General features: G+C 34.8%; 1 protein-coding gene across 1 annotated transcript in view; it reads right to left on the bottom strand.

The window, feature by feature from the left end:
• The window catches only part of LOC125654139 (transcriptional regulator ATRX homolog), a 90,300-nt gene that overhangs the window by 45,165 nt on the left and 26,945 nt on the right, over window positions 1-18,190 (bottom strand). The window contains exons 4-8 of the mRNA XM_056143775.1: window positions 10,163-10,273; window positions 4,953-5,066; window positions 3,481-3,568; window positions 2,804-3,010; window positions 417-588 (exon numbers count right to left, since the gene is read on the bottom strand). Of these exons, the coding sequence (XP_055999750.1) occupies window positions 521-588; window positions 2,804-3,010; window positions 3,481-3,568; window positions 4,953-5,066; window positions 10,163-10,273 (588 nt within the window). The 3' untranslated portion in view covers window positions 417-520. The remainder of the gene's footprint in view (window positions 1-416; window positions 589-2,803; window positions 3,011-3,480; window positions 3,569-4,952; window positions 5,067-10,162; window positions 10,274-18,190) is intronic.

Genomic DNA, 18,190 nt, shown 5'->3' with positions numbered 1-18,190 from the left:
AAAAAAGAACTCAACATTGTCATTTTGTAGACATCAAATTTTAAACCTCATTTAGAACTAGTTGACATGCGATGTCACGTTGAGTAATACCCATTAAGCAATATACCCCTTAGGTTTCCATCTTGTTTTCTTTATATTAATTATATAACTTATAATTAGATAACGAACAGTGATCAATCTCATAACTCCTATAAGCAATACTATCCATGAAGGAACATATATCGAACGACAAGTATCCTCGGGTACAGACTGTCCACCAACAGAGATACAGGCTCGAATGAATGTTTATGAATTACTAATTCAATGTGGCCATTACTGACGCCTAGATATCCTCTTCAATCCTGGTATGCATAAGATTTGTTTTATTTAGCTATATCACGTAAATATTGCATCATATAGTCCCGAATCAAAGTCACCTTATTGACTCATTCTCCTGTTTTCTCTCAAAAACATGTGATTCCTCATGCTTGTTTATCATGTAGCAGTCTGTACAAAGGTTGTAATCTTCACACTGTCGACATCACCACTTCATTCCAATAATTGGAGATTCATAACATCCATTGCATCGAAAACGAACATGCCGCACGCCTTTAAAGACAATATACTTAAATAAATATTGATTCACATATTTCAATCAATTTCTTGATTCTTTGCGTTACTGATATCAGTAGAATGAAGCATTTTGAATAGAAACACGACTAGTTGTGAAGTCAAAGACACGTACTCAGCTAATACTAAGGATGGAATCTACTCATATTTCTAGAATATGCGTGCGTTTAATGTCATATATTGCATTCCGCATTTTTAGAATGTAAAATAAAAACACATCGAAAACTTGATGACACCCTTTTCTATTAAATTTCAAGACTACAATATTTTACCAGAATACCTTAAAATTCACTAGAAGAGATATTGACCGAAGCAGAGGTGATAAAAGACATATATAGGTTACATGAAGATTATGTTCAGGCTACAGCTAACAAAGCTTGTAACATCATTGTCTTTGTAAGGTTCATTATTATAACTGTATTTTAAACGCACTTGGTATTTAATTCCACTTTTGTTAACCGTACTTATATTCCAACTGCCCTTTCAAAAGATGAAATTCTTCAAAACCATTCTTCAGTTTTAGACACATTTAATATCCCAGTCAATGGGTCGTATGAATATGAGTTATCGTACCTATACTGGATTCCTAAACTACAAAAAAAAAAAACACCTTACAAACTAAGATACATTGCTGGATCCAGTAAATGCTCTACCCAATTTGACTAAAGTGCAGACCTATATTATTATAAAAATAGATAATAATATAGGTCTGTACTTTAATCAGATTGATGCTCTACCAAGCCCCTTTCTTTGCTCCTCACGAAAACATTAACATGTATGAAGGAGAAACTTCAAACTTACTCTACGACTACATATGCTAAAAGTGGTGTTAATCAAAAGTGGATTCTAAAACATTCTAAAGAACTTTTACTAAACTTGAAATCGCAAAAATTTTCCCAAATCAACAATATCAAAACCTACGACTTTTTAATACTTTGCATGACCATTTCTCACGATAATTAAAGACTAGACTTTTTGACATCATAGACAGTTGCTACTTTAACAAAAATGAAAAACGGAAATATTCATATCTAGTCATCAGTCAACCAAAAAATTACTTTGCTAAACACCACTCTGATTCCACGCACAAATACTCTGTTGAAATACAAAATATGCTAGAGCTCCTCATTGACAATATATTCGTGGTCTTTCGTGATCAGATCTTCGAACAGTCTGTTATAATTTCCATGGACACGGATTGTGCTCCTTTGTTAGCTGACATGCTTCTGTATTTATATGAAGCAGAATTTATTCAAAAACTTCTACGTGAGTAGAAAAAATATCTTGCTGTGGCCTTCCATTCGACATTTAGATATATCTACGACATTTTGTCTATTAACAATAATAACGTTCTTTCATATGTCGATTCGATATATCGCTGTGAGCTCGAAATAAAGGACACCACAGAGTCGTCCACTTCTGCTTCATACTTAGGTATTTTATTGAAAATGGACATTAACGGCAAACTAACAACTCATCTGTATGACAAACAGGATGATTTCAGCTTCTTCATCGTCAACTTCTCATATTTATGTAGCAATATTCCATGATCACCTGCATATGGTGTTTATATCTCTCAACGGATTCGATACGCAAGAGCTTGTTCTGTGTATGGTCAGTTATTAAATCGAGACAAACTATTGCAAAAAAGTTGATGGTACAGGGGTTTCAACAGTCTCGATTGAAGTCGGCATTTCGCAAAGTCTATGGTCGTTATAACGATCTAGTTCATCAATACAGTCTATCATTGGATCAAATTCTGTCTGACGTTTTTCATACCGATTGTTAGGTCGTTCTTGGCACACTGATTTTGACTACGGATAACTGAATTTACCTGATCAGGATATTGGGCTCACGGCGGGTGTGACCGGTCGAAAGGGGATGTTTACTCCTCCTAGGCACCTGATCCCACCTCTGATGTTTGCATGAGTCTGTGTTTGCCCAACTATCACTGTTCGTTATCTTCACCTTTCATACAAACGCTTAAAAGGTAACTCTCAGTTGGAAGGTATGTAAAAACACATTTTCCCCGATTGATATTGTTGACGTACACACAAGAAAACACGGACGCGCAAACACACAAATTTTTATGTATATTGTGTATGCCAAAAAAAAAAAACCCACACACATACAGACAAACACACACACTAATTGTTATAATCTCGCGAGAAGATTACAGATTTGAAATTATTACCTGTTTGAGCATTATCGTACAACCTCAGATCGAATTTTCTATCCTTTCCTATGCGATATTCAAACGATGTTTTTTGCGAATCCCATTGAACCATTACGGTATCCTGATTAACATACGTCACCGTTCCGATATTTCCCTCTCCTCCGTCATCATTGTTGTTCTCCCAGTCTCGACCTCGAACGACTCGTTGTCCAGCTTTCACTTTCACTGAAATTGTCGAAATGGATACTTTTAGATTAGGCTCATCGGCAAAATGTAAAAATCAAACAAAATTTCAATTTTCCAACACGTTTTCCAATCTGCTGATAAGAGATTATTGCTTGATTATTCATATACATCACAATCTATAATAATTTTATTACGATAGACAATTATATATTATCAGACAAATTGAATCACATTGTTGTCTCGTCAAGTTTGAAAACTTAACGGAGATGAAAGTAAACTATGCACCATTTGGCGAACCTGAAAATTCGAAATTCTTTCTATAGTTACAGGAAACTTATATTCCCCTGAAAATACACTTACGAGTCCTTCCCCTTTGTACCAAGATGTATTCGAATTTTGAATGTTCATTTGCTAAAAGCATGATGTAAATGCAATAAAATAAACAATGATTTTTTTCCCGACAGATTATCATAAAAGTGACTGAGAGGAACTTAAGATGAATTAAATACCTCCTTCGAAGCATTCCTTGATTGGTAGCCCTGCAAATGTTGCATATTTCGAAACATTATAGCGGACAGCAGGATTTTCTTGAACATCCTGCAAACAAAGGCATATACAATATTGGATTGAATAGGAAGACTACATCTGTATTTAGAAATACGAGCCATATTTCATTATATTATCATCTAATAAGAAATATGTTTTCGGTGGAAGTTCAATGAAAGCATAACATCGCCAAACGTTTGCACAACGTGAAATCTTCGCATATTTAGGCAAATGTTTTACATAATAACGCGAGTCTTTCACATAGCAACGCAAATGTTTCGGAAATTAATTAATTAACACAAATCTTTACACAAAATGTTCTACGTAAACATTCATTCCTAATATGCTATGTGGGAATGTACCAAAATGTCTATAAATGACTTCGTAAGGTTTTTTAAAAGCTAATATTTCCATACCTTTGAAACCTTATGATCAACAACAAGGTTTGACGAGACAAAAACATACTTTCACATATATGATTTTGCATATATTGCCCTCAGTAAGCTTCCTTGATTCAGGTGCATGTACGATGGTCTCGTAAAACAAATGCGTACAATCTGGATTTACTAGACCTTATGAAACCGTTTGAGCTGTTTAATTGCTAATGTTATGATGTTTTTATTTCAGGGGTCCGTGTTTGCTCAACTCTCTACTTTGTATTTCTTGTAGGAGTTGTGATATTGATCACTGTTCATTATCTTTGCCTTTCATATACAACTTTGTAGAAGACAAAACACTATAATTTTGGATAATAATTCCTTGTAATATTTATGTAAACAGAATTATCTGCTGGATTAGAAGTTTAGATTTGTATCTCAGAATTATGCTCCTGTATAAACTGAGCTGCAAACTTAGTCAACTAAATCTATCAGTAATAATAGTTTCATAGAACTCTTAAAATTCGTCAGGAAATTGTCACAGGGTGTTAAGCATACTTATTCTGAAATGAAAGCTTTTTCGACAAATAAACTTTATGGGGGTTTTAAAAGCTCTTTATTAACTGTTTTTCTTCATAATGTTTCTGTTAAAAATAATACATGGTTGGTGTATCTTCCATTTTCATTTCCTTTGAAAGAGATGTTAACAAACTTATATACCTACCTACCATTTGTTCCGGTTAAGATAAAAAAGATATAGATACTTACAGGCCAAAACAAACATTTGTATCACTTACAAATAAGTTTCCTGGAAAGATAAATCTATGAAATAAATCTGATTTTTGTTCAAGTCAAGGCGATAGAAACGCGATAGAAGAATGGCGAATATGCTAGAAAAACAAATCATTATAATTTCAAATCTTGAATGTAGGCCAATTTGGTTGAAGGGATAGTTGCGTTGCTAAGGGATTCTTTACACGCAACATTGTATGAGTATGTGACATACACAACGTTTCTTCCTTTAAAATATTTGGGAAAATTATAATAGATTCACTTACACCCTCTCGTATATCATCTTTTTTAGACTCCTCTTCATCTTTCGATTCCATATCACTGGTGTTGAGCCGGTTCCTTGGGAAGTCCTCCTTTGGGAGATCCATTTGATGAAGCAGCTGTACAGAAAAATGATAAACCCATTATCTCGCGATCAGACGTTCCAACAATATATTGGAATTTCCATGGGCACGAATAGTGCTCATTATTAGCTGACCTCTGACCAGTCAGAATCTATCAAAAAATTATTACATGACAAGTAAATTATTGGGTAATTATGATGAAGGGGTACTGAATATGGTACATTTTTCCTCTCGCATTTGCAGAATGGAACATTAAATTGTTTCAATGATATCAGAGATGTATTTTGTGCAAATAACTTTTTGATCTATCACGGTCTTATTTTTAAAGAACCCAGAAAGATATAAAGACAATTGCCATTTCCAAAAAGAGTTTAGTAAATCATAAATTGTTGTGTCCAAATCAATGCACTGTACAAAAAAAAATTAAATATAGTTCTAATGTCAACTTTTTATATCAAGTATGGGAAGAAAAGGAGTTCATAGCCCCACAACTCAAAAGAGAGAAATGGGAAACTAATCTCTGTGAAACTGTTTCAGAAAAATGCTGAACAAGTCATCATAAGAATTCATGTACATCATTCTGCACAAAAGAAAGAAAATCATTTATTTTCAATACCGTATACTTATGTGTTATATAGCTACAAACTCTTTCCTTCACAAACTTAAAAACCGAGGTTTCCAACCGGTTAGTATTTCTCAGGTACATGGAAGTTAAGTGCAGGGCGAATCTAACTTTAAGCACGTGTGAAGTCCAGAGGGAACTCTGCTAGCTTGTTTATACCGTCCGGATTAAAAAAGGATGTTATTTGTGTTACCTGCAACACCTATACGTTTTTGTAACATTGATAATTTTAGAGTAGTAATTTTTCTCGTGTAGGTTAATCGAATTGTTAATAATTAAATCTTATCAATCAAACATGTTCAAAATTCGATAAATATATTCTGTATAAACGAGGACGTTAGCCATTGAACAATTAGGCAGAATAGTATTTATTACCATCATAGTCACTCTATAATCTTTCTTGTATCCATTTGACTGCCATAGTCGGATACCCAACACAGTTTCCTATGGGAGTGACTGTGCTCTGCGACAGATTTTCTGACTATGTACCAATCATTGCCCCACGCCTCACGATAACTCAACATAAACGGCTTGCAAAGTTTTCTTTAGTTTGAATTAGTTTTTTTGAACGGCACACCAGAATTCTCCGGCCTTCATGGTTGTATGTGTGACTCTTCCATAACGCATTGCCTATACAAACAGTCAAAACATTCGGGTTTTTTTTTGACAATTCCTTCGATAACTAGTCCAGACGATGAATTCGTTCTTCGTCTTGATCCCAATATCAACCATTACACGCAAGAAAGAACCCTTATAACGGCTCTTCCATTAAGTTGACAGTTAATATTCTTTTGTCGCCATGTTACGAGGAAAAATGACGTTTACACATTTTTAACTGAGCATTAACAAGATATCAATGACGTATTTACTATTAATCATTTTTTCGTCATAAACATTAATTATACATAATTACGTGACGTTTCCAACGACAGTTCTATTTAGCATAAAATCGATGTCCGTGTAAATTATATTCTTATACTCCATCATTATCAAACGTATATATTCCTAAGCATATTCAATCATAATATATTATAATTGATGTAATTGTATGCAAAAATTACTACTAATATTAGGTTACTATCTCTGCATGAAAAATCCAAAACTGTTTCCCTATCGAGCTGATATACGCGGTAAACATCAAAATATTGCACAGACGCCTCGATTACCAAAGAAGGTAGATAAGGTGTACACGAGGACTAGTTACTAAATGTCCATCAATTTCTAGGAGCAAATCTGAAGCTTAATTTCTCGTGATTGACAAGGGTTCACAGACCCAGGTACATTTGAAGGTGGTGCTTATTTGCTCGGTCTTTTAACTTGTAGATAATGAATTGTGTTCATTTTGCAAAAGTGAAAGAGAAATGGTCATTCATATTTTTATTGCTGTGTTTATATATCTGCCTTCTCGAGAGATATTGTGAAAGGGTATATTTGAAAAAAGATTATAAAATCACAAAATGAATTGTGTTGCTTGGAAATGTTGATAGAATTTGTGTCGAACATTTTCTTCTTATTTATATCCATTAATCAAGATCACACAGCTCAAAACCTAAATATATTTGAATCATCTGATACCTAGGTACAGAAATGGGATGATCAGACTACCAAGGATAACTGGGATTCTCAGTCTACCAATGAGGGTAACATTAAGTAATACTTTTATTAAACCATTCGTATTTTAGCGTATATCAATGTATTATTTTGAAAATGTAATAAAAGGAAACCGTTCAAAATATACGTATTGTGTTTAATGAAAGGTAATGTTAACGAACGGTGATCATTCTCATAACTCCTATAACTTTATTTTCCTTCCAGAGTTCATTTTATTCTTTTTCCGTTTTTACAGGGCCACTTTTCAGTAAGTTCTGTGTCTGTGGAGTAGAAAATGTTCATTCACTGCATCTATAATGTTGAACAGAATGATGGTGTCTATATATAATTTCACGATAGAAAGGTGTAAAAAAAAAAAACAACACGTTGGATTTGTAACGTTATGTTCTGTTCAGTTACATCTTTTCACGGATGCAAATGAAATTGGAAATAGGTTTGTTTCAAACCTGCGTTTAGAAAACACAAAGAAATTAATTGTTCTTTTATCATGGGCAAGTCTCGTTTGACTCCATTAAAGCAAACTACCATTCCAAGGCTAGAACTGAAAGCAGCAACAGTTGCCGTGCGCACAGACAAAATGTTGAAAGCAGAATTAGATTTTCCTATAGGCGAAAGTATCTTCTGGACAGATAGCACGACCGTGTTGCGTTATATAGGAAATGAAACGTCTAGATTTCAAACATTCGTAGCAAATAGACTCGCTGTGATTCATGAGGTATCAAGACTATGTGAATGGCACTACATTAATACCAAACTCAACCCAGCAGATTATGCACCAAGATGACTCTCTGCGGATGAGATCATACAGCATGACTACTGGATCAAGACTCCTGACTTTTTATGGGCTCCAGCTGAACAATGGCCAAAAACACCACCAGAAATACTAGAATGAACGACGGATGTTGATCCAGAAGTTAAGGCATGTGTCAGAGTTGCAGTAGCCAATATACAAAAACCAAATGATGTCATGGAGAGTGTTAACAAACTTGTCAATTATCATTCGTCTTGGTACAACCTAAGGGAAAGTGTCGCATGGATTCTGAAGATACGCAAAGAACTTTTACATCGTCTCCAACAAAGGAGTTACAAGAGTGGTGATGATGAATCATCCGACGTCAAAGTCCCTTCTACACATTACAACATGGGACATATTTCATTTCAAGACTTGACAGAAGCGGAAACTGCTATTTTGTCTTATGTTCAACATCAAACATTTGCTGATGAACTAATTACACTTGCGGATAAACATTCATATGTGAAACGGAGGAGTTGTATACGAAAACTTGACTCATTTTTTTTGGATAAAAACGATGGACTTTTGCATGTCGGTGGACGACTTCACAGAGCCAGTATGTCAACAGAAAGAAAACATCCGATAATACAATATCTCACCAGAGGGCGCATTACGCTGTGCTACAACACCTCTGTCAACGTCTAAATGTCAAGATTCTTGGCAAAACTTACCTATACCTATAGCATCATGGATAATAATTTTATAAGTTGAAGTTTTATGCTTTAAATCTTTAAGTAGGTTCACAAAAACAACGAATTCCATGAATATACTAGCATTATTGAATGAATGAATAGTTATTTAAACCTTCTAATTCGCTCAGGTGTCTCATATTTACCATCTTCTGATTTTAAAGAAATCAGAGAAGTGTTTGATTTGCTCAGATATTATCATTACAGTTCGATATGCTAAGTTAGTTTTCGTATGTTTTGATATAACTTTTTAGACGTTGACAGAGGTATTAGTGGAGCGTAGCGGGAACGATAACTCTGGGTAGAGATTGCCGATAATACTGTCAAGTAATCATCATGTTTCATCTTTGATTCTTAGACAGGTTCATCCCGACCTTAAACACAGTGGCGGAAATCATACACTGGCATCTCTAAGAGAGAGGTATTGGCTTATTCATGCACCTTCAGTCATTCGGAAGCTTATATCTAAGTACACTGCATGTCGTCGTCTAGGCTCAAAGGTAGGAGAACAGAAGATGGCTAGTTTACCAGAAGATCGTTTGATTCCCAATGAACCTCCATTTACAAGAGTTGGTGTAGATTACTTTGGACCATTCGAAGTAATGCAAAAGCAAAGTCATGTCAAGCGCTATGGAGTTATATTTACATGTTTAGCTTGTCGTGCTGTGCACATTGAAGTTGCAGCATCATTGACCACTGATTCGTACAATAATGCAATGCGTCATTTTATTGCACGCTGATGTCAAGTCATCAAATGCGATCAGATAATGGGACCAATTTTGTGGGAGCTGAGCTTGAGCTTGCTAGAGCTATCAATGGCTGGAACTTATCTTAGATACAGGATTATATGCCTCAAAGAAATATTGACTGGCAGTTTAATCCAACCGCTGGATCTCATCATGATAGTGTGTGTGGGAACGAGTCATCAGATTTATTAGAAAAGTGATGAATAGTGTCCCGAGAGAGCAAGTTTTGGATGGCGAAGAGCTTCATACTCTCATGTGTGAGATTGAATCAATTCTAAATGGACGCCCCATCACGAAATGTTCAGATCAGCCAGGAGACTTGGAAGCTTTGACGCCAAACTACCTACTTCTGATGAAAAATAGACCAATCTTACCACAAGGCATCTTTGTGAAGACCGATAACTACTGTAGAAGGCGCTGGAAACAAGTTCAGTATATGGCAAATCGTTGGATGCAGGAATATATAAAGACGATTGAAACGCTATAGAAGAAAAGCGAAAATGCTCGAAAAATAAATCATTATAATTTCAAATCTTGAATGTAGGACAATTTGGTTGAAGGAATAGTTGCGCTGCTAAGGGATTCTTTACACGTAACATTGTATGAGTATGTGACATACACAACGTTTCTTCCTTTAAAATATTTGGGAAAATTATAATATATTCACTTACTGCCTTTCGTGGATCATTTTCAGACTCTTCTTCATCGGTCGATTCCGAATCACTGCTTTTGAGCTGGTTCATTGGAAAGTCCTCCTTTGGGAGATCCATCTCAAGAAGCAGCTGTACAGAAAAATGATAAACCCATTATCTCGCGATCAGATGTTCCAACAATATATTGGAATTTCTATGGGCACGAATAGTGCTCATTTATTAGCTGACCTCTTACCAGGCAGAATATATCAAAACGTTATTACATGACAAGCAAATTATTGGGTAATTATGATGAAGGGGTACATTTTGCGTCTTGCATTTGCAGAATGGAACATTAAATTGTTTTAATAATATCAGAGATGTATTTTGTGCATATAACTTTTTCATATATAACTCTCTTATTATTAAAGAACAAAGAAAGATTTAAAGACAAATTGCCATTTCCAAAAACAGTTTAGTGAATCATGAATTGTTGTGTCCAAATTAATGCATTGTACAAAAAAAAAAATTAAATATAGTTCTTATGTCAACTTTTTATATCAAGTATGGGAAGAAAAGGAGTTCATAGCCCCACAACTCAAAAGTGAGAAATGGGAAACTTATTTTTGTGAAAATGTTTCAGAAAAATGCTGAACATGTCATCATAACAATACATGTACATCATTATGCACAAAAGAAAGAAAATCATTTATTTTCAATACCGTATACGTATGTGTTATATAGCTACAAACTCTTTACTTCACAAACTTAAAAGCCGAGGTTTCCAACCGGTTAGTTTTTCTCAAGTACGTGTAGGTTAAGTCCGGGCGGATCTAACTTTAAGCACGTGTGAAGTCCCGAGGGAACCTGCTAGCTTGTTTATACATATATAATAAAAAGGATGTTATTTGTGTTACCTGCAATACCTATACGTTTTGTAACATTGATAATTTTAGAGTAGTAATTTTTCTCGTGCAGGTTAATCGAAATGTTGATAATTAAACCTAATGAATCAAACGTGTTTAAAATTCGATAAATTTATTCTGTATAAACAAGGACATTAGCCATTGATTAATAAGGCAGAATATTATTTATTACCATCGTAGTCACTGTATAAGTTTTCTTGTATCCATTTGACTGCCATAGTCGGATACCCAACACAGTTTCCGATGGGAGTGATTGTGCTCTGCGACAGATTTTCTGGCTATGTACCGATCATCGTCCCACGCCTCACGATGACTCAACATAAACGGCTTGCAAAGTTTTCTTCAGTTTGAATTAGTTTTTTTTATGAACGGCACACAAAATTCTCCGGCCGTCATGGTTGTATGTGGGACTCGTCCATAACGCATGGTCTATACAAACAGGCAAAACATTCGTGTGTTTTTTTCGACAATTCCTTCGATAACTAGTCCAGACGATGAATTCGTTCTTCGTCTTGATCCCAATACCAACCATTACACGCAAAAAAGAACCCTTATAACGGCTAATTCCTCTTCCTCTTCGGATAAGTTGACAATTAATGTTCTTTTGTCGCCATGTTAAAAGGAGAAATCACGTTTACACATTTTCAACTGAGTATTCAAACAAGATTTCCATGACGTATTTACTCATAATCAATTTTTCGTCATAAACATTAATTATACATAATTACGTGACATTTCCAACTAGAGTCGGTACGTTCTGTTTAGCATAAAATCGATGTCCGTGTAAATTATATTCTGACAATCCACAACTATCAATCATATATATTCCTAAGCATATTCAATCATAATATATTATAATTGATGTAATTGTATGCAAAATTTACTGCTAGTATTGGGTTACTATCTCTACATGAAAAATCCAAAACCGTTTCCCTATCGACATGATATACGCGATAAGCATTAAAATATTGCACAGACGCCTCGATTGCCAGAGAAGGTAGATAAGGTGTACACGAGGACTAGTTACTAAATGTCCATCAATTTCTAGGAGCAAATCTGAAGCTTAAATCCTCGTGAGTGATTGACAAGGGTTCACAGACCCAGGTACATTTGAAGGTGGTGCTTATTCCCGCGGTCTTTAAACTTGTAGATAATGAATTGTGTTCATTTTGTGAAAGAGAAACGGTCATTCATATTTTTATGAATCTGTTTATATATCTGCCTTCTCTCGAGATTTTGTGAAAGGGTATATTTGAAAAAAGATTATAAAATCACAAAATGAATTGTGTTACTAGGAAATGTTGATGGAATTTTTGTCGAACATTTTCTTCTTATTCATATCTATTAATCAAGATCACACAGCTCAAAACCTAAATATATTTGAATCATCTGATACCTAGGTACAAAAATGGGATTACCAGACTACCAAGAAGAACTGGGATTCTCAGTCTACCAATGGGGCTAACTTTAAGCAATACTTCTATTAAACCATTTGTATTTTAGCGTATATCAATATATTCTTTTGAAAATGTAATAAAAGGAATCCGTTCGAAATATGCGTATTGTGTTTAATGAAAGGTAATGGTAACGAACGGTGATCATTCTCATAACTCCTATAACTTTATTTTCCTTCCAGAGTTAATTTTATTCTTTTTTCCATTGTTACAGGGTCACTCTTCAGTAAGTGCTGTGTCTGTGGAGTAGAACAGGTTCATTCACTGCATCTATAATGTTGAACAGAATGATGGTGTCATATGATTTGTTGTAAGCGGACGCTCTGAAATTTGTGAATCAAGTGACGAATATTGGAATGCTGTGGAATGTTTTGAATTTGTACGTGAAATGTCAAGGGATTTCCAGCGCTTTGCAATTTCGTTTGATGTTACCTCTGTATATTTAAACACCATGCAGATATTTTTGTATTTCATAATGATCTGGAGTTTGTGAAATGGGAATCCACTCAAAATTGTTAATATTAAACTCATATGAAGCCCAATGATTCCATGTTATCTTAATCGGTTGTTAGTTTGATCAGTTACCATGGACCAACCACTTGTAGATCCCAAGACGAAATTTCAGACAAATTATGGAATTCTGTAGATTCAGTAACACGTTCAAACATGATGAAGAGCGTGTGAGCATATCTTACACAAAGTCTGATTAAGTACATCACTTATCAATTGTTAGTTAACGGGAATGACTCTCATCAACTTCCTTATTTACTAATCGAACATTTTGTGGCAGATGTGTATGGGCTATGACTGACACTTATATGTATTCTAACGATAGTTTGGAGCAATGAAATCTGATATTTACATATTATTTTTTTCTTCATGTAAGGGAGGAAATTATATGTATGCATATGAAATAATAAACGTTTTTAAAGAATCTACGAATATAATTTTAGCGGTCTCAACCTCCCTTTTTTTATATCATTGGGATCAGGAAGAAAATAGTATTTTTCTTTTCTATATATATATTTCACAGAGTCGTCCATTTCTGCTTTATACTGGGGGGGGGGTGTCGAATAAGGTAGCCCCCCTTATTTTGAGAAAAGTATCCCCTGGCTTGATTCTCATTAATGTACAGTCATACAATATAGAAAGAAAAGTATCTTCATAGGACTAATTACCCCACCCCTCACACAGATACACACACACACACACACACACACACACACACACACACACACATATATATATATATATCTAGTGCACACCGAACTGTAAGTATTCACAGTTAGTGAATGCACGCATTCTATGTCATTCAATAACGAGTTTTTGGATCAATGAGAGACCACAAGTAAGACTCTTAAAACTTATAAAAGGTATACATATCTTTAAAAGCAAGATAGCTCAGTTGGACCTGGAGATGCATATGCCGCTTGAGTTGAAATCTTTCGAATATATTGATATTCGGAATCAAGTTGCTATTCAAACATATTTGGTGTAGTATACTGTATAATCATATCAATGTCTTTCAAAAATGTGTATATATAATAGGTAATTGTATCTGGTTATTATAAAAGCAAATGTATGAACATTAACTACACATGTATATCAATGCAATCATTGTGATTACATAAGAGTCAACTGCAAGAGCACATACACAAATGGCTCATAGAAGCCGCGGTGGCAGAGAGATTAGGGCGTTCGGCCCGCATGCGGAAGAACGGGGTTCGAATCTTGGCCGCGACAGATCTAAGTCGTTAAAACAGACAAACCTAAGTCGTTAAAACAGATAATGACAGTTAAATCGCCAAACGCTCAGCATTAGGTGTGAATGTCACGGATCCTCTGAGGTGACCTTAAAAACGGATGACCCGTGTCACAGTAGGTGTGGCACGCTAAAGAATCCTCACTGCTCACGTCTCCATATGAGTGAAAAATTCTCGAGCGAGACGTTAAGCAAGATACAATCAATCAATCAAAGAGGTAATTTGGGAATGCTTGAATATTTTAAGTTATAAAAAGGTCAGTAGTTTATCTCTGCTGGCTGAATGTTTCTTCTCAATGCACCGGGTGCAATTCATGATGTTTATGTTCCTGCTCATTCTCTCTCCTCCATACCGTGCAGTGTATTAAAGGGATCGGGGTGTAATTTGGAGAGTTGAGGATACTTTTGTTTAAACAAATATGAATTGTATTCCAATTTTTGTCGGTGGATTTTTATGTAGGAGAACTCTTATATCAAGCATCAAATATCATGACGTATGATGAATTTATATTCTGATTTTAAGTGCCCAAAGGTCAATAATTACAACTACAACAAAGTACAAGCTAAAATTTAAATTACGTACTTCTCTATTATATTTATTAATTCACAAAGGGTATCACAATGACTCTTTGAATTTCAGCAATCTTTTTTGACGGATCGTTTACAATATCTTCTAATAACCGTTTTTTTTTCTTAAAAACACGAGTAGTTTGTTAAAATGGATGGGGTTAGGGATTTTTACTAGTTTCACATTGAACCCCATTATAGTGTATAATTTGTTTTCTTATATTTAACTTACTAATAGACTAGACATGAGAAAATCCGTAGACCCCCCGGAACTAGTGTTTCATCAATGTCAGATTGAATATGTTACTATTCACAAACACCTTGGTCTCACCTTTTCTAATGATTCAAGCTGGTCTGTATATATTGAAAACATTGTTAATAAAGCGTATACAAAACTTGGTTCCCTAAAAAAGTTAAAATTTACTGTAAGAAAAAACACCTTATCAACAATGTATACAACTTTTATTAGACCTGTAATAGAATATTCTTCTGTAGTCTGGGATGGATGTGCAGGTTTTGATTCCCACCAGTTGAAAAAAGTGGGGGGGGGGGGGGGGGGGGAGTGAGAACCCCTTTCTGATAGAAGACAAATAGCTGAATTAACAAATATGTTTATATAAATTATATAAAAAAGTAATTTATTCCCGACACAGTTAGGAAACGGAACTTGCTGAGTACAGATAAAAAGGATATAACTTCAATTGATAAATTGAAAAAACACATTAAAATAACATCCTCAAAACCACCTTTATACTATTCATTATGGCCAGCAATATGTTAATATTATTAATACCAAATTAAGACATTCTTGCATTCTTGCATTTTTGATAATGATCTTTATCGTAAAAACACCATTGCCTCTCCAAATTGTATATGTGGTCATATTGAAGATGCCCATCATTTTTTCTTTGCATTCAAAAGATACACTCAAGCGAGAACTCAAGCAAGAAATTGTTTTTTCAATGAACTGCTTCAGCTAAATGATATTGTTATTGTCAATACCCACCTTTTATTATGGGGAAATTAATATTCTTCAAATGATGTAAATTTTTATATTTTTAGAGCAGTTCAGAAGTTTATTAAGAACTCTAACAGATTTTATTCGGACCTATATATCATAATTTTAAAATATGTTTTGCATTTTATGCCTGATTATGTACTTTCATGAACCTAAACATATATTGTATATTATTATAGTTGTACATTATAACTAATAGTATATTATCTGTGGTACGACAATCTTTATATGTACATGTATAGGAGATACATAGGCCCCTTGAGTTGAAATCTTTCGAATACATTGGTATTGGGTATCAAGTTGCTATTCAAACATATTTGGTGTACTATACTGTATAATCATATCAATTTCTTTCAAAAATGTGTATATATAATAGGTAATTGTATCTGGTTATTATAAAAAAAAGTGTATGAAAATGAACTATACAGTGGAGCCTCGGCAATCCGGTCGCCATTAATCCGGACTCTTCACCTTCCGGACGATTTTTCTAGGAACGGCTTTTTTATACATTATTTTGCATCATTAATCTGGAAATTCGCGTTCCGGATCCGGACGATCACATTTTACTACAAAACGTTATTATGCGTTGAAAATTGTACCGTTAATCCGGACGATAATTTTGTTTAGGAAAGGTCTGTGTCGGACAATTTTAACAAGGCGTCAATTATAAAGAAAACAAGCCAAACTGTCTAATTGAAGCGATTACCTGCACCCTGTCAACACCTCCCTATAATTAGGTGGTGTGTGATGACACAGTACGGCCAGCGCGGATCTCATATTTTCCGTGCTCCCCTGCGGGATAGAGCTACCGCGGTATATCTCATGTAACCCTGTATATTCCGCACTCCCCCCGGGGTTCCGCTGTCCTCGCCGCGGTTTTACCTGTAAATGATTAATGCCATCAACAAACGCGAGTTATCTCCCGTTAACGCAAAAAAAAATATACTGATCATCAACTGAAAACAGATCGTTTGTTCAGCAATACTATAAATAAATCAATTGCCATATACATGTGCATGGACCGCTCGTAAAACTCATTTTACAAAACCTTCTCATGTTAACTTTATTGAACCATACATTCAATATAAGGGTAGACTACCATATACCAATGTCGGAAGATTACCATATACAGGTGCATATATATACGCTTTATCCGTAACACGACAAAGGCAACTTCACGAAAACTGATTATCCCTGTCAGTATCAATCACATATTTGTGGTTTCATCAATTGTTTTTCAGGAATTTAATTCTATACAATGTATTTGTACAAATATTTAAAAACAAAACAAAACATGAATAACATAAATTGATCTCAAAGAAGGGAAAGGAAAACCTTGCATCAGCAAACTATCTATTTTGTATTGCTTGTAGGAGTTATGAAATTGATCACTGTTCGTTATCTTCACTTTGCATTTATAAAATTGGAGAGAGAGAGAGAAAAAGAGAGAGAGAGAGAGAAAGAGAGAGAGAGAGAGAGAGAGAGAGAGAGAGAGATGAAAGGACTGTGAAGAAATGATCATGGGCATGTGTATATATGTTATATAACACGCCCTGTCTGCTTCAACGCCCCAGACATCGATTGGTACACGCTTTACCCGTGAAACAGCAAAAGTAACTTCACGAAAACTGATTTTCCTTGTTAATATCAAACACAGATTGGTGGTTTCATAAATTATTTTTCAGGAATATAAGTCTCTACATGTATTTGTACAAATATCAAAAAACATGTATCACGCAAATATTAAAGTAGAAAAAGGAAAGTCTAGCATCATTAAACTCGATATAAAATTTGAAAGGTGGGAGATAAAACGTGCAAAGTGAGGACAATTTTAACCATTTGACAAAAATCTACCCAAGTTACGTCTCCATAAACGTGACCCGCAGCATACGAAAGATGTAGATACAAAATGTTAGATTAGAAGGGACAAGTGGTGTGAGGATATGTTCTAATTAATATTCTCTCAAAACCATTTTTCCCCAATTCGAAAGAGAGTATTAGAAAGGTGTCCCTATAGCTATATAAACACAGTACATTTTTGCCTTTACAATAGCATGCGTACATTTTCTTTTAGACATTGTGAAGACGTCCTAACTTAACAGGTTTCATAGTGTAGAGAACGTTTCGGGTATGTGTACTTCTGTTACATAACACTTCCTTTCTGCTTCATCGCCCCAAATCTCGATCAGCGCACGCTCTACCCGAGAATCTGCTAAGACAACATTAGACTAGCCACACGAACACCGCTTGGTAATCAATACAAATAAGCATCAATCTAATTAAAATAAAATATCAATTGGATCCAACTTCTCAAATTTTAATTACATTTTTGGGGCTTTG

This window comes from Ostrea edulis, chromosome 7 (genome assembly GCF_947568905.1).
Source record: "Ostrea edulis chromosome 7, xbOstEdul1.1, whole genome shotgun sequence".
Classification (NCBI taxonomy): Eukaryota; Metazoa; Mollusca; class Bivalvia; order Ostreida; family Ostreidae; genus Ostrea; species Ostrea edulis.
Note: the sequence above shows the minus strand (reverse complement) of the source record. Positions and strands in the feature narration are given on the sequence as shown.